Below are 22,437 nucleotides of genomic sequence, written 5' to 3' on the forward strand. Positions count from 1 at the left end.
TCTTGCGTATGTGTGTCACCTCTAGGAGCAGCTTGAACAAGAGGTGGTGATCCCATTGCCATACGTCTACACAGACTTCCTTCCAAACAGAAAACAAGCAGATCCCCTAAAGGACTTTGGGTACTCCACCATCGGGCCAGCTAGCCTAAGCGGAGTCACAGTGATCGAGGCAAGCGAACAAGGTCTTGAATGTAGGTTCCTAGTGGAGACAGCGTAGCATACTAAAAATATCTAATAAAATTGTATTTGTCACAAGCGCCAAATACAATAGGTGTAGACTTTACCATGGGATGCTTAGTTACGAGCCCTTTCCCAACAATGCAGAGTTAAAAAGTAAGACAAATCTCCTAAAAAAAGTAAATAGTAACAAAATAAAGACTATATACAAGGACAACCGGTACCGAGTCAATGTGCAAGGGTATGAGGTAGAGGTATTTGAGTTAATATGTACATGTAGGTAGAGGTAAAAGTGACTAGGCAATCAGGATAGATAATACACAGAGTAGTAGCAGCGTATGTGAAGACTGTGAAAGAGTGTCTGTTCAAGAAGCCTTTTGGTCCCAGACTTGGTGCTCCGGTACTGCTTGCCATGTTCCCAGTCTATGATTTGGGTGGCTGGAGTTTGACAATTTTTAGGGCCTCCTTCTGACACCGCCTGGTATAGAGGTCCTGGGTGGCAGGGAGCTTGGCCCCAGTGATGTACTGGGCAATATGCATTACTCTCTGTACAGGTTTGGGGAGTAACGGATTACAAATAAAACTATAATCCGTTACCAGCAAATATATTGTAATCAGATTACAGATCATTTTTAAGAACTAGAGGATTACTTTCAAATTCAGAAAGAATGTTTGCGCAATAAAATCATTGACACTTCTGTTTTCTCAATGACATTCAAATCAGCACTGAAAAAGGGTGTAAGTTTAAGTTTGTTCCACCTGAGCGAGTCTGACCACAAGTCAGGGACCACTATGATGACACACCAAATGTGTTTGAGATAAAAGATATAGGATATCACTTATTATTGAAATCTACATAGTGCATTGATGTGAATCACACTGCTGCTCTCTCATTTAGCAATTTGCGCCTTACGGATTGTGGTTGTTGTGGATGGCTGTTAACAAATCTAAATGTGTATTTCAAACCAATAATGGTTGAATTCAAGAAGTTTAAGCTGCCTATCAATCATTGTTTTTGAAACCAGTGGACAGCCAGTGGAAAAAAAGTGCTCTTGCAACAGCTGCATAGTGCGGATCACAGCCTATGGAATAAAAGTGAGGCTTTTATTGCTAAATCTAATTCATGCTGATAAAATAAATAAATCCATAGGCCTATTTTTTTTTTTTTAACTAGGCAAGTCAGTTAAGAACAAATTCTTATTTACAATGACGGCCTAGGAACAGTGGGTTTAACTGCCTTGTTCAGGGGCAGAACGACAGATTTTTACTTTGTCAGCTTGGGGATTCGATCTAGCAACCTTTCGGTTACTGGCCCAACGCTCTAACCACTAGGCTACCTGCCACCCCTAATGGACACATGCTCAAACTCACACACTTTTGATTGCCCCTTTAAGTCTATCTGTAGTTGCTACATCCATTTTTGGATTATAAATTATATATCCATTGATTCTTGAAGAATATAACTTATACATGGAAAAGGCAGTGTGGAGTGCAATAGAGATTGCGTCATCTGTGGATCTGTTGGGGCGGTATGCGAATTGGAGTGGCTCCAGGGTGTCTGGGATGATGGTGTTGATGTGAGCTATGACCAGCTTTTCAAAGTATTTCATGGCTACAGATGTGAGTGCTACGAGGCGATAGTCGTTTAGACAGGTTACCTTGGCATTCTTGGGCACCAGGACTATGATGATCTGCTATGTAGGTATTACAGACTGGGTCAGGGAGAGGTTGAAAATGTCAGTGAAGACACTTGCCAGCTGGTCAGCGCATGCTTTGAGTACGCGTCCTGGTAATCCGTCTGGCCCTGCAGCCTTGTGAATATGAACCTGTTTTAAAGGTCTGACTCACATCGGCTAAGAAGAGCAGTCGTCCAGAACAGTTGGCGCTCTCATGCATGGTTCAGTGTTGCTAGCCCCAAAGCGAGTATAGAAGGCATTTAGCTTGTCTGGTAGGCTTGTGTCACTGGGCAGCTCACGGCTGGGTTTGCAAGCCCTGCCACATCCGACGACAGTCAGCCGGTGTAGTAGGATTCAATCTTTGTCCTGTATTGACGCTTTGCCTGCTTGATGGTTCGTCGGAGGGCGTAGCGGGGTATTTTATAAGCGTCTGGATTAGTGTCCCGCTCCTTGAAAGTGGCAGCGCAGGCCTTTAGCTCAGTGAGGATGTTACCTATAATCCATGTCTTTGGGTTGGGATATGTACGCATGGTCACTGTGGGGACGACGTCATCGATGCTCTTATTAATGAAGCCAGTGACTGATGTGGTAAACTCCTCAATGCCATCGGATGAATCCAGGAACATATTCCAGTCTGTGCTTGCGGATCAGTCCTGTAGCTTAGAATTCATCGGACCACTTCCATATTGCACACTACTTTGTTAGTATTTTTGCTTTTAATCAGGAGTCAGATTTGCCAGACAGTGATGTGAAGTATTTGCCACCTTTCTGATTTTCTCTATTTTTGCATATTTTAGACACTGAATGTTATCAGCTCTTCAACCAAAACCTAATATTAGATAAAGGGAACCGGAGTGAACAAGTAACACAACATATTCATACTTTTTTCAATGTATTTAACAAACAAAGTTAAGCAATACCAAATGTCACTGTGTGAAAAAGTACAATGAACAAAAATAAACGCAACATGTAAAGTGTTGGTCCCATGTTTCATGAGCTGAAAGAAAATTTCCCAGAAATGTTCCAATACGCACAAAAAGCTTATTTCTCTAACATTTTGTGCCAAATTTGTTTATATCCCTGTTCGTGAGCATTTCTCCTTTGCCAAGATAATACATCCAAGAAGCTGATTAAACAGCATGATCATTACACAGGTGCACCTTGTGTTGGGGACAAAAGGTCACTCTAAAATCTGCAGTTTTGTCATACAATGCCACAGATGTCTCAAGTTGAGGGAGCGTGCAATTGGCATGCTGACTGCAGGAATGTCCACCAGAGCTGTTGCCAGAGAATTTAATGTTAATTTCTCTACCATTTTATTTTTATTTTTTATTTCACCTTTATTTAACCAGGTAGGCTAGTTGAGAACAAGTTCTCATTTGCAACTGCGACCTGGCCAAGATAAAGCATAGCAGTGTGAACAGACAACACAGAGTTACACATGGAGTAAACAATAAACAAGTCAATAACATGGTAGAAAAAAAAAGAGAATCTATATACAATGTGTGCAAAAGGCATGAGGTAGGCAATAAATCGAATAATTACAATTTAGCAGATTAACACTGGAGTGATAAATCATCAGATGATCATGTGCAAGAAGAGATACTGGTGTGCAAAAGAGCAGAAAAGTAAATAAATAAAAGCAGTATGGGGGGTGAGGTAGGTAAATTGGGTGGGTAGTTTACAGATGGACTATGTACAGCTGCAGCGATCGGTTAGCTGCTCGGATAGCAGATTTTTAAAGTTGTTGAGGGAGATAAAAGTCTCCAACTTCAGAGATTTTTGCAATTCGTTCCAGTCGCAGGCAGCAGAGAACTGGAAGGAAAGGCGTCCAAATGAGGTTTTGGCTTTAGGGATGATCAGTGAGATACACCTGCTGGAGCGCGTGTTGCGGGTGGGTGTAGCCATCGTGACCAGTGAACTGAGATAAGGCGGCACTTTACCTAGCATAGCCTTGTAGATGACCTGGAGCCAGTGGGTCTGACGACGAACATGTAGCGAGGGCCAGCCGACTAGGGCATACAGGTCGCAGTGGTGGGTCGTATAAGGTGCTTTAGTAACAAAACGAATGGCACTGTGATAAACTGCATCCAGTTTGCTGAGTAGAGTATTGGAAGCTATTTTGTAGATGACATCGCCGAAGTCGAGGATCGGTAGGATAGTCAGTTTTACTAGGGTAAGTTTGGCGGCGTGAGTGAAGGAGGCTTTGTTGCGGAATAGAAAGCCGATTCTTGCTTTGATTTTGGATTGGAGATGTTTGATATGAGTCTGGAAGGAGAGTTTGCAGTCTAGCCAGACACCTAGGTACTTATAGATGTCCACATATTCTAGGTCGGAACCGTCCAGGGTGGTGATGCTAGTCGGGCGTGCGGGTGCAGGCAGCGAACGGTTGAAAAGCATGCATTTGGTTTTACTAGCGTTTAAGAGCAGTTGGAGGCCACGGAAGGAGTGTTGTATGGCATTGAAGCTCGTTTGGAGGTTAGATAGTACAGTGTCCAAGGAAGGGCCGGAAGTATATAGAATGGTGTCGTCTGTGTAGAGGTGGATCAGGGAATCGCCCGCAGCAAGAGCAACATCATTGATGTATACAGAGAAAAGAGTCGGCCCGAGAATTGAACCCTGTGGTACCCCCATAGAGACTGCCAGAGGACCGGACAACATGCCCTCCGATTTGACACACTGGGAGCTGAGGGGGGTCGGTAGCAGGCGATCAGGGAATCGCCCGCAGCAAGAGCAACATCATTGATGTATACAGAGAAAAGAGTCGGCCCGAGAATTGAACCCTGTGGTACCCCCATAGAGACTGCCAGAGGACCGGACAACATGCCCTCCGATTTGACACACTGAACTCTGTCTGCAAAGTAGTTGGTGAACCAGGCAAGGCAGTCATTAGAAAAACCGAGGCTACTGAGTCTGCCGATAAGAATATGGTGATTGACAGAGTCGAAAGCCTTGGCCAGGTCGATGAAGACGGCTGCACAGTAATGTCTTTTATCGATGGCGGTTATGATATCGTTTAGTACCTTGAGCGTGGCTGAGGTGCACCCATGACCGGCTCGGAAACCGGATTGCACAGCGGAGAAGGTACGGTGGGATTCGAGATGGTCAGTGATCTGTTTGTTGACTTGGCTTTCGAAGACCTTAGATAGGCAGGGCAGGATGGATATAGGTCTGTAACAGTTTGGGTCCAGGGTGTCTCCCCCTTTGAAGAGGGGGATGACCGCGGCAGCTTTCCAATCCTTGGGGATCTCAGATGATACGAAGGAGAGGTTGAACAGGCTGGTGATAGGGGGTGCGACAATGGCGGCGGACAGTTTCAGAAATAGGGGGTCCAGATTGTCAAGCCCAGCTGATTTGTATGGGTCCAGGTTTTCCAGCTCTTTCAGAACATCTGCTATCTGGATTTGGGTAAAGGAGAAGTTGGGGAGGCTTGGGCGAGTAGCAGCGGAGGGGGCGGGGCTGTTGGCCAAGGTTGGAGTCGCCAGGAGGAAGGCATGGCCAGCCATTGAGAAATGCTTGTTGAAGTCTTCGATTATCACGGATTTATCGGTGGTGACCGTGTTACCTAGCCTCAGTGCAGTGGGCAGCTGGGAGGAGGTGCTCTTGTTCTCCATGGACTTTACAGTATCCCAGAACTTTTTGGAGTTAGAGCTACAGGATGCAAATTTCTGCTTGAAAAAGCTGGCCTTTGCTTTCCTGACTGACTGCGTGTATTGGTTCCTGACTTCCCTGAACAGTTGCATATCGCGGGGGCTCTTCGATGCTATTGCAGTTCGCCACAGGATGTTTTTGTGCTGGTCGAGGGCAGTCAGGTCTGGAGTGAACCAAGGGCTATATCTGTTCTTGGTTCTGCATTTTTTGAACGGAGCATGCTTGTCTAATATGGTGAGGAAGTAACATTTAAAGAATGACCAGGCATCCTCAACTGACGGGATGAGGTCAATATCCTTCCAGGGTACCCGGGCCAGGTCGATTAGAAAGGCCTGCTCGCAGAAGTGTTTTAGGGAGCGTTTGACAGTGATGAGGGGTGGTCGTTTGACCGCGGACCCGTGGCGGATACAGGCAATGAGGCAGTGATCACTGAGATCTTGATTGAAGACAGCAGAGGTGTATTTGGAGGGCAGGTTGGTCAGGATAATGTCTATTAGGGTGCCCATGTTTACGGATTTAGGGTTGTACCTGGTGGGTTCCTTGATGATTTGTGTGAGATTGAGGGCATCAAGCTTGGATTGTAGGACTGCCGGGGTGTTAAGCATATCCCAGTTTAGGTCACCTAACAGAACAAACTCTGAAGCTAGATGGGGGGCGATCAATTCACAGATGGTGTCCAGGGCACAGCTGGGAGCTGAGGGGGGTCGGTAGCAGGCGGCAACAGTGAGAGACTTATTTCTGGAGAGATTAATTTTTAAAATTAGAAGTTCGAACTGTTTGGGCATAGACCTGGAAAGTATGACAGAACTTTGCAGGCTATCTCTGCAGTAGATTGCAACTCCTCCCCCTTTGGCAGTTCTATCTTGACGGAAAGTGTTATAGTTGGGTATGGAAATCTCAGAATTTTTGGTGGCCTTCCTAAGCCAGGATTCGGACACGGCAAGGACATCAGGGTTGGCAGAGTGTGCTAAAGCGGTGAGTAAGGCAAACTTAGGGAGGAGGCTTCTGATGTTGACATGCATGAGGCCAAGGCTTTTTCGATCACAGAAGTCAACAAATGAGGGTGACTGGGGACATGCAGGGCCTGGGTTTACCTCCACATCACCCGAGGAACAGAGGAGTAGTAGGATGAGGGTGCGGCTAAAGGCTATCAAAACTGGTCGCCTAGAGCGTTGGGGACAAAGAATAAAAGGAGCAGATTTATGGGCGTGGTAGAATAGATTCTGGGCATAATGTGCAGACAGGGGTATGGTGGGGCGTGGGTACAGCGGAGGCAAGCCCAGGCACTGGGTGATGATAAGAGAGGTTGTATCTCTGGACATGCTGGTCTCAATGGGTGAGGTCACCGCATGTGTGGGGGGTGGGACAAAGGAGGTATCGGAGGTACGGAGAGTGGAACTACGGGGTCCATTGCAAACCAAAACAATGATAACTAGCCTGAACAACAGTATGCAAGGCATATTGATATTTGAGGGAGACATACAATAAGGCATAAAGTGATTGCAGGTCTTGATTGGGAGAGCTAGCTAAAACAACAGGTGAGATAACAGCAGCTAGTCAGTTAACACAGCAGCAGCAGGTAAAAATGGCGACGGCTAGGCAGAGAGGGTCGGATTAACTACACACAGATCCTGAGTTAAAGCACAGAGCCGACAGATAAAACACAAATAAACGGAATGGAGTACCGTGAATTAATGGACAGTCAAGCAAGCATCAGCTATGTAGCCAAGTGATCATAGTGTCCAGGGGGCAGCCGTAGATGGAGCAGTGAGGCCTCCACTAAGCTAGCCCGCGGCGTAAGATTGTTCGATAGACCTGTTCAGATAGCAGCCGATATGCTCAAGACAGCTAACGATTAGCGGGCCGCAGTTAGCATATGGGCGTTCAGGTTACGTCGCGATGGAGGGGCCAGTTGAATAACTCCCTCGGGCAGATAACGTCGGTATCCCAGTCGTGAAGGCCCGGTGGAGCTCCGCATCGGCAGTAAAACGGGTCCGGATAGGTGATTGTAGCCCAGGAGTGGCTGATGGAACTCTTCAGCTGGCTAGCTCCGGGATAATTGGTGTTTGCTCCGGAATTGATGTTAGCCAATAGTCACTCGGATAGCAGCTAGTTAGCTGCAAGATCCAGGTGTAAATGTCCAGAGCTTGCGGTAAAAATCCGGGGATATGGAGAGAAAATAGGTCTGGTATGCTCTGGTCTGAGTCGCGTTGTACAAAACTGGCAATAGTTTTCCGAGCTAAAGGATAGCTGATAAGCGCTAGCTGTGGTTAGCTGAACTACTCACGTTAGCTTGTGAGCTGGCTAACTTCTGGCTAGATGAATAACTCCCTCGGGCAGATAACGTCGGTATCCCAGTCGTGAAGGCCCGGTGGGGCTCCGCATCGGCAGTAAAACGGGTCCGGATAGGTGATTGTAGCCCAGGAGTGGCTGATGGAACTCTTCAGCTGGCTAGCTCCGGGATAATTGGTGTTTGCTCCGGAATTGATGTTAGCCAATAGTCACTCGGATAGCAGCTAGTTAGCTGCAAGATCCAGGTGTAAATGTCCAGAGCTTGCGGTAAAAATCCGGGGATATGGAGAGAAAATAGGTCTGGTATGCTCTGGTCTGAGTCGCGTTGTACAAAACTGGCAATAGTTTTCCGAGCTAAAGGATAGCTGATAAGCGCTAGCTGTGGTTAGCTGAACTACTCACGTTAGCTTGTGAGCTGGCTAACTTCTGGCTAGCTTCTGTTGTAGATTTCGGATACGAGGTGAATAATACCTTTGAGGAGAAAAAAAAACAGGATGCAGGAGAGTGTTTTGAAGTTGAGTTTTAAGAAGAAAAAATATATATATAAAAAGAAATGCGAAGAAAAATATATAAAAAATATATACACGGGACAGGACGAGGACAAAGGACATCTGACTGCTACGCCATCTTGGATACCATAAGCTGCCTCCAATGCCATTTTAGAGAATTTGGCAGTATTATCCCACCGGCCTCGCAACAACAGACCATGTGTATGGCGTTGTGTGAGCGTGCAGTTTGCTGATGTCAACGTTGTGAACAGAGTGCTCCATGGTGACGGTGGGGTTATGGTATGGGCAGGCATAAGCTCCGGACAACGAACACAATTGCATTTTATTGATGGCAATTTGAATGCACAAAAATACAGAGACGAGATCCTGATGCCCATTGTGAGGCCCTTCTTTTTAAGGTATCTGTGACCAACAGATGCATATCTGTTTTCCCAGTCATGTGAAATCCAGAATAGGGACAAATAAATGTATTTCAATTGACTTGATTCTCATATGAACTGTAATTCAGTAAAATCTTTCAAATTGTTGTATTTATATATTTTTTCAGTATAATTGCCCTTTTACGCTCAATAACTGGTTGTGCCACCTTTAGCTGCAATGACTGCAACAAAACACTTCATGTAGTTGTGGATGAGTCATATCCCTGTGGAGACATTTTGGGAACTGGCTTTAACTCGGCGGCATTTGTGGTCTTTCAGGTCCTGGGTTTAGGCCTGAACTGTGACTAGGCCATTCCAGAACTTTACATGTGTTGCCTTTCAGCCATTCGTGTGTGTTTTGGATCTTTGTCTTGCTGAATGACCTAGCTTTGCTTCAGCTCACAGAAAGATGACCTGACATTCTCCTTTAGAATGATCTAAAACAGAGAATTATTCATGGTTCCTTCAATGATGGCAAGTGGTTCAAGTCTTGAGGCAGCAAAGCATCCCCAAACCATTACACTACCACCAACATGCTTGACTGTTGGTTTGAGGTTCTTACTGTGGAATGCAGAGTTTGGTTTTCATCAGACCTAATATGACCCATGTCTTTCAAAAAGTTCCCCTTTTGACTCATCTGTCCATAGAACATTCTTCCAAGAGTCTTGATGATCATCCAGGTGCTTTTTGGCAAACTTGAGTCAACTTTTTGGATGAATTGGGTCCCGATATGTCTGGCGAAAACCAAACACTTCATTCCACAGTAAGAACCTCATACCAACGGTCAAGCATGGTGATCGCTGAGTTAAAGCAGTTCTACATGGAAGTGGGCCAAAATTCCTCCACAGGGATGTGAGAGACTAACAACTACAGGAAGTGTTTGGTTATAGTCATTGAGTGTAAGGGGGAAATAACTTTTTCACACAGGGGCATTGGGTGTTGTATAACTTTGTTAATTAAATTAAAGAATTATCAACATTGTGTTATGTTCCCTTTATCTAATATTAGGTTTTGATCTGAGAACATTCAGTGTCAGAAATATGCAAAAATAGAGAAAATCAGAAAGGGGGCAAATACTTATGGCACTGAGGTTGGAGATTACGCTATAGCAGCGGTAGGCAACCCTGTTCCTGGAGTGCCACGGGTATTACAGAACCAGGGTTGCCTGTGCTTTAGGGTTCTCCAATTTGGCCAGATTGCGGTCCAAAGCATTTTCAAATAGATGATGCCGTGATGCAATAGAATGCTTACAGTGAGGGAAAAAAGTATTTGATCCCCTGCTGATTTTGTACGTTTACCCACTGACAAAGAATTGATCAGTCTATACTTTTAATGGTAGGTTTATTTGAACAGTGAGAGACAGAATAACCACAAAAATATCCAGAAAAACGCATGTCAAAAATGTTATGAATTGATTTGCATTTTAATGAGGGAAATAAGTATTTGACCCCCTCTCAATCAGAAAGATTTCTGGCTCCCAGGTGTCTTTCATACAGGTAACGAGCTGAGATTAGGAGCACACTGTTAAAGGGAGTGCTCCTAATCTCAGTTTGTTACCTGTATAAAAGACACCTGTCCACAGAAGCAATCAATCAATCAGATTCCAAACTCTCCACCATGGCCAAGACCAAAGAGCTCTCCAAGGATGTCAGGGACAATATTGTAGATCTACACAAGGCTGGAATGGGCTACAAGACCATTGCCAAGCAGCTTGGTGAGAAGGTGACAACAGTTGGTGCGATTATTCGCAAATGGAAGAAACACTAAATAACTGTTAAACTCCCTCGGCCTGGGACTCCATGCAAGATCTCACCTCGTGGAGTTGCAATGATCATGAGAACGGTGAGGAATCAGCCCAGAACTACACAGGAGGATCTTGTCAATGATCTCAAGGCAGCTGGGACCATAGTCACCAAGAAAACAATTGGTAACACACTACGCCGTGAAGGACTGAAATCCTGCAGCGTCCGCAATGTCCCCCTGCTCAAGAAAGCACATATACATGCCCGTCTGAAGTTTGCCAATGAACATCTGAATGATTCAGAGGACAACTGGGTGAACGTGTTGTGGTCAGATGAGACCAAAATGGAGTTCTTTGGCATCAACTCAACTTGCCGTGTTTGGAGGAGGAGGAATGCTGCCTATGACCCCAAGAAACCATCCTCACCGTCAAACATGGAGGTGGAAACATTATGCTTTGGGGGTGTTTTTCTGCTAAGGGGACAGGACAACTTCACCGCATCAAAGGGACGATGGACAGGGCCATGTACCGTCAAATCTTGGGTGAAAACCTCCTTCCCTCAGCCAGGGTATTGAAAATGTGTCGTGGATGGGTATTCCAGCACGACAATGACCCAAAACACACGGCCAAGGCAACAAAGGAGTGGCTCAAGAAAAAGCACATTAAGGTCCTGGAGTGGCCTAGCCAGTCTCCAGACCTTAATCCCATAGAAAATCTGTGGAGGGAGCTGAAGGTTCGAGTTGCCAAATGTCAGCCTCGAAACCTTAATGACTTGAAGAAGATCTGCAAAGAGGAGTGGGACAAAATCCCTCCTGAGATGTGTGCAAACCTGGTGGCCAACTACAAGAAACATCTGACCTCTGTGATTGCCAACAAGGGTTTTGCCACCACGTACTAAGTCATGTTTTGCAGAGGGGGTCAAATACTTATTTCCCTCATTAAAATGCAAATCAATTTATAACATTTTTGACATGCGTTTTTCTGGATATTTTTGTTGATATTCTGTCTCTCACTGTTCAAATAAACCTACCATTAAAATTACAGACTGATCATTTCTTTGTCAGTGGGCAAACGTACAAAATCAGCAGGGGATCAAATACTTTTTTCCCTCACTGTATGGTTACATTAGGAATTGTTCAACAGAATCCAGAAATCACATTTTGATGTTGAAGAGACTTTGCTGACGTACAAAAGGTTTAATATAGGTTACTTTAATAGGTGTTCAAGGAATAATAGTTGCGTCAGAAGACAGTGTTATGACATACGACTCAGTGAAAGGGGCTGCGGGCGATGGCTAAGGGATCCCTCACTAAGCAGGTGCTCCAGTAAGGCAAGGCTGCATTGAACAACTGGGCTGTAACAATCAAGTCCATACATGTCATGATACAGTACTATTGACATAAATAAGATCGAGCACACATTGTACAAACTATCAGAGGAAACATACTTAAGATCTGGCGTCACCTCTTCACAAGAACAAAAGGGAAGCTGTAATCTACATTCCTGTAAAGGGAGAACGTTTATATAGTCTTTTTTTTTTTATCTGGGTGCCTATTCAGTTTTTCTATTTTTGTAACTAAAGGAACAACTATAAAAAGGAAATTGTAATAAATAAACTTGAATACAGAGGATTTGGCAATTGTTCTTTGTGTCCCTGGTTTCACCCTTTCCTGAAGTGAGAGCCTAATTGAACTGCAGAGAACATAAAACCATCTGGGGTGACACTGTCCCTCACAATTATAAAAACAAACTCTCTCATATCACTAACAGACATTTGCAGGTAAGTCATAATTACTTACAACCAATGATTTATATATAATCTAGATGACTGACGCGGGGAATTGTTTTGAAGCCACTGCGCCTCCATGGCACTCCCTCACCATTGTAAAAAATATTTTGGAAGCTAATGAAATGCATTTATTAATGTCTACATTCGTTTGACACGTTTTGTTCTATTCAGACACATGAATGCATACTTTTAAATTAAATTGTGAGAAACATCCTTGAAGTACAATTCTTTGAAAGTATTAATGTTACTGTTCCCACTACAACAAAAGGCCATGTAATTTTGTCCTTTAAATATTGTAGAATTCCATTCATTCCTATGGAGTACTGCTTTTCTGAGGAGTGCCAATATGGCTGACCGGTGGCTTCAAAACCTCTCATTGGCCAATCCATAGCATCAACAATCCAGGGTTTATATATATGGTTGATTACACCTCCACAGAGTTCCCAGCACAGCAGCTGACTCATCATGAGGCCCATAGGTTGTAACAAACTATTCACCTGTGAAAACAGTCCACCATCGCATACATACACAGTAGAGTCAAGACTTGAATTGGAATTATAAAAATACAGGTACAAAATCGATTACATTCAGGACACAGTACCAGCACAAAGGGGTATCGTCTATATTTATTTTGATAACTAATCATATAGGAAATTTATTGAGGCATCTTCTAGATGTGGACCCCAGGAAGAGTAGGTGCTGCTTTAGCAGTAGCTAATGGGAATCCTAATAAAATACTAAATACTAGTTAGAAAAGGCTGAGGGTGATACATAATGGCTGATTTTGAAGGGGTTTGTTTTCAACTTGATTCTAAAATGGTCAAATTAGTTAAAGAATACTTCACTGCATAATTTCATAAGATAGACATGAATACCTGTGTAATCGTTTACATTTACCTCATGATATGGAGGAAGGCTAAACACTCTTGAAAGGAGAGTTATGTGAAATGGGGGATAAATTAAAATCATCATGATATCATTTTGGTTTGGGTCATAAGGTGCAAATATTGTCTATTAAAAGAGGCATTGAAAGGTATCAGTACAGTGTACACCATTCCCACGTGGGATTTAAGTCTTAGGAAACCCATCAGATATATAGGATTAGTTGTGCTGATATAATACATTTGTTACCTGAAAATCTATACACCATGAAAATGCAGTGCAACTGCAATGCTAACCTTCGTTTTCAATAGAATTGTCATTTAAAGACAACTTTCCCCTTTCTTTGGCAAATGTCTGAAAACCACTTGTTATAAGCATGTACATCTCTGCTCTTTTTGGGGAAGGCAATGTCTTAATTTCTGTGAAATAACAACACTGATGTCCATCAGTGGAATAACTATGTGTAGTTTACTGCTTGGATGATTTTAGTCAGCCTTGAATTTATTCTCTCAAAACTGGAAAGTCTTACATTTTTGTTTCAAAGCTTTGTTGAAGTTTCCTTTGAGTTCGAAAGTCATGTTTTAGGTCTGCTCGTTCACAGTCCTTTTGTCAGCTTTTAGGGATGAATTAACAAATACAGCGAAGAGAGTCAGCATTGCGCATATCCCTCTACAAGTCAGCCCAATCCTGGAGGGATTTATTCAATATATTTTCAATTTATTCTACTTTGTGGCATTATAATCTCTTAGCGAAGACTAAATACCTCCATTGACAATAAGAAGGTAGAGCCAATAGCCTCTAAAGTTCATGCTGTGCCGACAGCACACATCATTCAGACATAGCCCAGAAATGGCAATGCAGTTGCTTTAAGAATACGAACTCAAAAAGTTGAAAACTACCTTTCTAGAAGTAGTGCACCTCATCTCAGTGCACATTTGTTTAACAGGTACAGCAGGCATATATGCATCACTTTGTGTATGAGATTTTTCACAACAGTCTTAATCCAGTTAACTAGGCCGCAGGAAAGACCGCTGAGGTTGGGAACACAAGATAAAGGAGAAATACAAAATCTAGTTCAACAGCATCATAATGCACACAACTCTTAAGTGAAGGAGAAGGCTCCAATGTAATAAGAGAAACTCGAAGAGAAAAAGACAAGGAGAGAAGTGTGATTTACTGCACAAACTAAGAAAAAGAGCATTGGTCAACTTGGAAACAAAAGAGTAATAATAATATAGTATGATGGTAACTTCATGGAGGACATATCGGTGGGGACTTGCAATGTGAGTTCGTCATACACTACTTGTATAAGCTTGACACAGCTTTCTCCATCTGATTAGCTTACACCCAGAGCATATGTCAAGAGTCCCCCACTACAGCTCACACACTGTAAACAGAAGAATGGACACAAGGATCTGCTATCTGGATATGGAATGGATGCTAGCCTGTTCTACCTTGGTTAGAACATGCAATAAAAACATTTTTTTTTTTAAACAATGCGTTAAAAGCAACGACCATTGTCTTGTTATTGAAATACGTTCAAAAGCAAAACCTTGATTATTCTGATTGCCTAAGAGTGGACCATTACTTGGCATAAGAAAATCTCAAAAGGCCAATAGGAAAAACAAAACGAGGGAAAACACATCGCCCTACTAAGAAAAAGTTACATCTTAAAAGAGTCTCCTACGTTAAGCTCAAAATTTGTGCAGCGTCTGTTAAAAAACTCTTAGGAAACTAGTAGCACACATTTGGATTAGCCTTGAAGATGCTACGCAGACTGCAATAAGATCAAGTATTGACACAAAATGCATTTTCATCATTCAAGTATATTCAAACGGATGTAAGAATTGTGTGAATGGTTGCGTGGTGGATGGGATGGTAGTCAGAAATAAGGAGCAGAGGTTGTGGTTGTGGTACGGTTAGGGTCGTGATGAGAGAGTTAAGGCCATGGAGAACCATCCATTCTGTTAGTAACTTTGCTTGTCATCACATTGAGCCCCACTGTAGAGGAATGAACACCAGGTAAACAGGCAGATAAAGACTGAAAATATGCTAACCAAAGGCCTCCCATCTAAACTTAAACGCAAGCTTAAGTTTAAATGCAAGAGCCTCAATGTGTTGAGTTCAAACTGACCACCGTAGTAGCAGTTGCTAAGCTGGCGTGAAGGCTAGGGATAGATCAGTATTGAATACATGACAATGGCATCTTAATGGTTGACAGTGGTTACAACGTGCATGGGCGGCATGTAGCCTAGCGGTTAAGAGCTTTGGGCCAGTAACCGCAAGGTTGCTGGTTCAAATCCCCAAGCTGACTAGGTGAAAAATGGATGGGCCCTTGAGCAAGGCACTTAATCCCAATTGCTCCTGTAAGTTGCTCTGGATAAGAGTGTATGCTAAATGGCTTAAAAGCTAATGGCCTGGAAGGTTAAGAGGTCTGTTGTATCTATAGACCACACTAAATAGGCAAACCCTTTCAGTCACGAGGACTATCTACTCAGGCTGTGTTAGTTTAAGTTCAAGCATGAAGGCGTGCGGGAAACCACAATATCTGACTCATCCTACGTCGAGGTATGCTAGGTGGAGTCTTTGCGAAACTGTGGTTGAAATGGGAAAATGTTATCGTAGGTTTCCTTTCTTTTTTTAAATGCAATTTTTGTTACCAAACCTGACCTTTAAAATGGCGTAATATCAGACAAAGGTTACACGTTAACACAACTACCTCTAACGGAGAAGGAAGCCATGCTCTCAGGGACTGGTCTTCCTCTTCCACAGGGTCCTCTAGGCAGGAGTGTCTGGGAAGAGGGGCGATGTGATCTCCTACTGCCAAGGGAAGGGTTCAGGAGAACACTGAGAAGTTGAGTTCACCCACTCTTTCCCCCTCAGACCAGAGCTCTAGAGCTAATTCACCACAGAGGGGTCCATCCACGAGTCACGTTCCGTCTCTTTCCTTCCTTCCAGGACAGGATGAGGAGTTGGAGGTTAAAAAGTTTAAACGAACAAGCAAGCATCTATTTTGTTTTGCCGGAGGCAAGAGGCTCCTCCACTTCATTGGTCAGCGCAGGAGATGAGCACAGGGGTCTTGGCCATGTCCTTCTTCTGGCTGTCACCAATCACATGCTGGCCTCTGAGATAGGAGGAAGAGAATAAGGTAAAGGTTAACAAATCAAGGTATGTACTTTTTGTTCTTGGCAAAGACTTGTGGTGTGGCATTTGTGTTGGGCCAATGGTTTGTGGTCTGGTTAGTGAAGACGTGTCAAACTCAATTCCTGGAGGCCCGTGTGTCTTCAGGCTTTGGCTCCTCCGTTGTACTTGATTGGTAAATTAAGGTAATTGATTCGTTCGGAACTCTGCACCTGATTATCTTGGTTATAATTGCACACAAATTGAAAGGTAATAATTATATTTATTTAACCTTTATTTAACTAGGCAAATCAGTTAAGAACAAATTCTTATTTACAATGACGGCCTACCCCGGCCAAACCCTAACCCGGACGACGCTGGGCCAATTGTGCGCAGCCCTATGGGACTCCCAATCACGGCCGGTTGTGATACAGCCTGGAATCGAATCAGCGTCTGTAGTGATGCCTCTAGCACTGAGATGCTGCGCTACTTGGGAGCACTAATAAAACATGGCACATTCACATTCAAAGTGTACAAAGAAAATTTTAAACACAGGGGGTTTCAAAAAGTTTAAAAGCATAAGCTACCTTGAAGCAAAGGTGCATCCCATGTCATATATTTCTGTCTGCCTACCTGTGAATGTTCTCCATGGCTGCCACCTCTGCAAGGGCAGCCAGGCTAAAGAAGGCAGGCAGGTCTTCAGGTGCACTGCTCCTGTCTGCCTCCTCTTGCTTGGATGCGCTGTAACACCCTGTTTCATTGCATAAAGTATCTTGGGATAATGGCTTGTCATCCTGCTCCGGGGTCAGGTCCCTGGCTTTGTCCTCTGTGTTAAAATGGACCAAAGAAGATGCCATGAAGCTATTGCCGGTCATTCAAAATGGCCTATCAAAATGGTATGGACAGAACAACCCTCGTTGCTACCTCGTTTCTGTCATTTGTAATGGTAAAAAAAAAACATTTGGCATTTTCCAGCTCACATATTTACTTAAATCCAATGTATTTAATAATGTGCAGAATAAACTATTAGGAAAGACCAATCACCTTCGGCTGGGGACACCCTGCCATCGGCCGAGCGCACCAGGTGTGTGATCTTGCTCTTCCTGGCCTTCCTTTTCTGGCTGCCCACTGGCACGCTAGGGCTAGTTCCCATGGCTTCTGGGTTCAGCGTGGCGGTGGTACAGGGGGCTGGGCTCGGCTTTGCCTTTGTGGCCTTGGCAGCCGAGTCTAACATGGGGGAGTCACTACGCATCGCTATGTCTGAGAAGAGAGGGGAAACATGGGGCACTTTTTTTTTAAAGAGCCATTCTTTTTCAAGAAGGATTTTAGAATTCTTCCACTCAAATTCTAACTTGAGATCTGGGCACCAAACATCAAAGTAAATCATGAATTGACTGAAAAAATGGTTTTGTCCGAAACCCTGTTCTGCTAGATGGCATGCATAGGATATTACTTTTTCATTTACGCTAACAACTAAAGAAAGAATGTTTTAAATGTGTCTAAAATCAAAGTGTCTAGATTTACTGTGTCAAGGGGTCTTTTTAAAATAATGGCTTTTGGTATCAGGTAAGCATATGGTAGCAGGGGTCATAATGCAATATAAGCGTATGGTACTTACATGGTCCATTTTTACATTGAGTAATGTATCCATTGTCTCCAACTATATGTAAATATCATGCCAAGAACATTCACAACTGGATTAAATAGTGCACACACATATTACATTACGCTCTAATTCACCTTTGTCCAAAGTATTGGGCTTCTCCTTTTTCTCCTTGTATTTGCTAACAATCTTGTGGAATAAAGTATTTTTCTGAGATGGAGATGGACCTGATATAACAAAAAAGAAACAAAAAGAGACCAGAGAATGACATGCAATGTTAAATGGTAACAAGGTATTTTTTTTGTCATGAGAGAGTGGTCAAGTTTCTGAAAGTGAGGAGCAACATGAGCGGTATGGGGTATGGATGGGAATGGGGAGTGACGGCTTCTGTTAAAACATATCGAAACTTTTGGTGAACATTCCGGTGACATTTTCTGCTCACCCTTGGCAGGTTTTGGAGGTTGTTCCTCCAGGGCGGTGTTAATGTCAGTTTTCTTCTTGGTGACGACAGTGCTCTTTTTGTCGAATGTCAGAGGGCTGTACTGCGGCAGGCTGTTGAACTTCTTCTCAAACTCCTCCTCTAGTTTCCCTAAACTGCAAAGTTGATACATGTTGTTGATTAGATACAGGTGGAACATGCCCACAGCCATTTTCCAGGCCTTCATCATGCGGAAACACAGTGTCATTTGTTTGTCCCTGTTGATTTTTATATTTCTATAGAAATGCCAACACAATAATAGCTTTTTTCCAAGTTCCCTCTTGCGTGTTTCAAGAGTGCTTTGATCAGATAAGTAAGCTCCACTGTTGCTATGTTTCTCAATTACTGAGTGGTGGCAACTTTTTTGTTTTGTTTGTCTACTTTTCTTAAACAGAAGAGGAAACAAAAACCGAAGATTGGTTCATCAGCCTAAAAAGTGGCTCATTATGAAGGGCTTAAATTAAAAAATGACTTTTGGGAACCCCTAAAACTATTAATGCGCTGAACCAATCTTAATATTCTTAATGCTTATAGATGTGCCAAAATGAAAAATATCAAACAGTTATGGGGTGCCCATAACTTAACCTGGGCGGCTATTTGCTCTCTCTTCAGGGGTTCCTCACAGGAAGATGTTAACTTCGACACAGAGGACCCCATCACACCACAAAGAAAGTGGAGCTAGTGATGAAATAGACACATTATTATTTCAGTATTTGTCATCATCCAATAATTCACTAATAGAACAGACTTGCAGCGTAAATTCAATGAGCAACAAGCCCCGAGCGCACAAAGCCAATCTTCCGTCACTCACTTCAATAACAACAAACGTGAATCCTTGCATGACGAATGTGCCCCTTGAGAAATGGGATTATTGTCTGTTCACTATATTCTGCTCCCACTAGTGATCTTTCAGTGATAAAACCGAGGACTTTTGGGGTAAATTGGTCTTGGACAGACAACTCACCCTGGCGCGGTCTCGTCTTTAGATTTGGACTTCTTAAGCTTCTTGAAATTACTGGGTCCCATCTGTGAGAAAGCCCAGGTCTCGTCAGTCCAGCCTCCTTCATCAGATGCACTTCGAAAAGAACCTCTTTTGCCTAACACACACACACACACACACACTTTAAAGTAGCCACCAGTAAAATTAAGTTAAAACCCTGGGTCTTGCTCGTAATGGGCGTAAATCAGCAGCATATTAAGATAGTAATTGTGGAGACAGGGTAGGGGGGGTTACTAATGCGTACCTCTGTCCACGTTGGCCCTCAGTGAGGTCAGCATCCCTTCCGAAACCAGGGTCTTGTACAGCGCCCCCTTGCAGCTTCTCTCAGACTTTCTGGAGCCACACCCCTCTGCGTTGGCCTCCAGTTCCCTCTCCCCGACTTTGTGCTTGATGCGCGGGGGGCTGGGAGGGGAGGTGGGCTCCTCCGTGCTGCTGCTAATATTGGCCTCCTTAGCCTCTGTCTTGGGGCTTGCTGGATTCACCACCGTCTCCACTGTCAATGGAAGCTCTATGCATCCGTCGTCCTCTTTGTCCTTCACATTTCTCTCATCTTCCTTAGCCTTCAGGGGCCTCTTGGCTTTGGGCTTGGCCCTCTTTTTGGGTGAGCTGGACTCTACCAGAATGGTAACGGCGGCGGTGCGAGCCTTCTTCTTGGGCATATCCTCCTCGGCGTCGCCCCAGGCCCCTTTAGCCACGGCTTCGATAGTGTAGAAGAGGCTCTCCAACTCCGACTCGGATGACGGTCGCTTCTTGAGGGTCTTTTTGGGCGAGCCGGGACCAGGGCTCTTGTCTTTGTCCACCACTTTGGCCGGCTCTCTGGTGCTGGCGTCTTTTTTCTTTTTGATTATGGCCGCTTGGCCGCTGAGCAGCAGGAGACTAGCATTGGTCGGCATGGAGGAGGAAGACGGGGGAAAGGAGAGAGGAAGATCAGGGGTGTTGTCCCCAGCCTCCTCGACCACCGTCTCAGTTTTGATGTGTGGGGTGCAGGTATCGTCCTGTGTCTCCATCTTCCCTGCCTCGGAGGCCAAGCACATCTACACAAAAGAAAACAGTTCACATGCAATCTTTGGACAATAAAATCGACGAGTTGCGCGGAACATTAAACTACCAACGGGACATTAAAAACGAACATCTTATGCTTCACGGAGTCGTGGCTGAACGACAACAGCATTCAGCTGGCTGGTTATATGATGTACCGGCAGGATAGAACAGTGGCGTCTGGTAAGACAAGGGGCGGCAGTCTATGTATTTTTGTATACAACAGCTGGTGCACGATAACTAAGGAAGTCTCGAGCTATTGCTCGCCTGAGGTAGAGTATCTCATGATAAGCTGTAGACGACACTACCTACCGAGAGAGTTTATCTGTATTCTTTGTAGCTGTTTACATACCACCACAGTCAGAGGCTGGCACTAAGACAGATTTGAATGAGCTGTATTCCTCCATAAGCAAATAATAAAAACGCTCACCCAGAGGCGGTGCTCCTAGTAGCCAGGGACTTTAATGCAGGGAAACTTAAATCCGTTTTACCACATTTCTATCAGCATGTTAAATGTGCAACCAGAGGGAAAATAACAAGAGGCTTCTAAAAAGCTTCTACCCCCAAGCCATAAGACTCCTGAAAATCTAGTCAAATGGCTACCCAGACTATTTGCAGTGCCCCCCCCCCCTCCCCTTTACACCACTACTACTCTGTTGTCATCTATGCATAGTCACTTTAATAACTCTACCTACATGTACATAATACCTCAAATAACCGGTGCCCTCGCACATTGACTCTGTATCAGTACCCCGCTGTATATAGTATTGCTATTGTTATTTTACTGCTGCTTTTTAATTACTTGTTACTTTTATTTCTCATTCTTATCCGTATTTTTTGAAACTGCATTGTTGGTTAGGGGCTCGTAAGTAAGCATTTCACTGTAAGGTCTACACCTGTTGTATTCGGCGCATGTGACTAATAAAATTTGATATGAAACTAACATTTCAGTAGTCACATCGATGTGAAAGTGCTGGAGCTAACTATGAATCATTTTCACTGTAGGGTATTTCAAGAGTTCAAAAATATCAAAATGGACTTAAATAGACCCTTAATGAGGGAGGGCCTGCAGTACCTCAGCAAGCTGGAAGAGAGCGGACTGGCCACACTGCTTTCCCTCTGGTGCAGTCGACTGGCTCGAATCAGAGGAGATCTGCTTTGATACACAACAAAGGAGAATTAGACAATACATCATAAAGACAATACAACAGCATTATAGAGTATGTAGTAGTGTGGAGTGGCAGACTTGAGACAGTGTAATGACTGTACCTCTCCCAGTTGAAAAAGAGGGGACTTGACATTGGCAGTGGGTACGTCAGGCTTTCCCAGCTGTGAGGTTCCAGACCACATCTGAGGAAAAAGGTGAATGAGAAAATGGATAAGATCCTGGGCTTATGCATGTTCATATTTGTAACTTGTGTATATTTGTACTAAACAGTATAGTATGGTTAATAGAGAGTAAATGCTATCATTTGTGCCCTCCCTTAAGGCATACCCGCACTGAGAAGAGCCAATAGTGGCAGTATTTTAATTTTGTTGTTGTGGATTTCAGTAAGCAGGAAGATATCCCACTCAGTTTAAAAACAAACTACTTAAGAGTGCATTACAATAGCATGTAGAATTATTAAAGTCCATACATATGCAGTATGCAAGTATGCTTAGCAGTTGGCAGATCGCCTATAAAAATGTTACAGGCCAATATCATTGAGCCAAATCATGTGTAGACAAGCCTTTTCCTGAGAATACCCACTTCAACCTGGTCCCCCCAACTCAAGGGCTTCCCTTTGCCAGCGGTGTCCATTAAACTGGGCTGACGCGTGCTGGAAGAGATCTGAAAAGGGACACAATTGAGGGTTGGCTGACCCAGTTAAACAGGAATGAGCCTCACTTCCTTGTGCCACCATTTTAGGGAATGGTATAATTTTATGTGATGTGTTGGGTACTGTAAGAGCAAACCAAACCATGTATATGCAAATAGATAATCCATCTAATGTAGGCTATTTTCGATACACGTGCACATATTGGCAAATCTATAAACTGTTGTGTCAGAGCGTATTTGCCG

General features: G+C 43.8%; 2 protein-coding genes across 10 annotated transcripts in view; one reads left to right on the plus strand and one right to left on the minus strand.

Moving 5' to 3' along the window:
- Nucleotides 1-12,093, plus strand: part of LOC139537600 (leucine-rich repeats and immunoglobulin-like domains protein 2) — a 54,894-nt gene extending 42,801 nt beyond the window's left edge. Inside the window, exon 8 of the mRNA XM_071339094.1 lies at nucleotides 26-12,093. Within this exon, the coding sequence (XP_071195195.1) occupies nucleotides 26-217 (192 nt within the window). The 3' untranslated portion in view covers nucleotides 218-12,093. The remainder of the gene's footprint in view (nucleotides 1-25) is intronic.
- The window catches only part of LOC139537597 (HMG box transcription factor BBX-like), a 40,964-nt gene continuing 30,187 nt past the window's right edge, over nucleotides 11,661-22,437 (minus strand). For 5 of the 9 annotated variants that reach the window (XM_071339084.1, XM_071339087.1, XM_071339086.1 and 2 more), the window contains 10 exons: nucleotides 22,126-22,206; nucleotides 21,645-21,725; nucleotides 21,451-21,531; nucleotides 19,582-20,371; nucleotides 19,302-19,434; nucleotides 18,302-18,453; nucleotides 17,997-18,086; nucleotides 17,301-17,516; nucleotides 16,890-17,082; nucleotides 11,661-16,260 (listed from right to left, as the gene is read on the minus strand). In XM_071339084.1, coding sequence (XP_071195185.1) covers nucleotides 16,182-16,260; nucleotides 16,890-17,082; nucleotides 17,301-17,516; nucleotides 17,997-18,086; nucleotides 18,302-18,453; nucleotides 19,302-19,434; nucleotides 19,582-20,371; nucleotides 21,451-21,531; nucleotides 21,645-21,725; nucleotides 22,126-22,206 — 1,896 coding nt within the window. In that variant the 3' untranslated portion in view covers nucleotides 11,661-16,181. The remainder of the gene's footprint in view (nucleotides 16,261-16,889; nucleotides 17,083-17,300; nucleotides 17,517-17,996; nucleotides 18,087-18,301; nucleotides 18,454-19,301; nucleotides 19,435-19,581; nucleotides 20,372-21,450; nucleotides 21,532-21,644; nucleotides 21,726-22,125; nucleotides 22,207-22,437) is intronic. The other 4 variants (XM_071339089.1, XM_071339088.1, XM_071339090.1 and 1 more) reach the window with 2 other exon arrangements.

This window comes from Salvelinus alpinus, chromosome 13 (assembly GCF_045679555.1).
Source record: "Salvelinus alpinus chromosome 13, SLU_Salpinus.1, whole genome shotgun sequence".
NCBI lineage: Eukaryota > Metazoa > Chordata > Actinopteri > Salmoniformes > Salmonidae > Salvelinus > Salvelinus alpinus.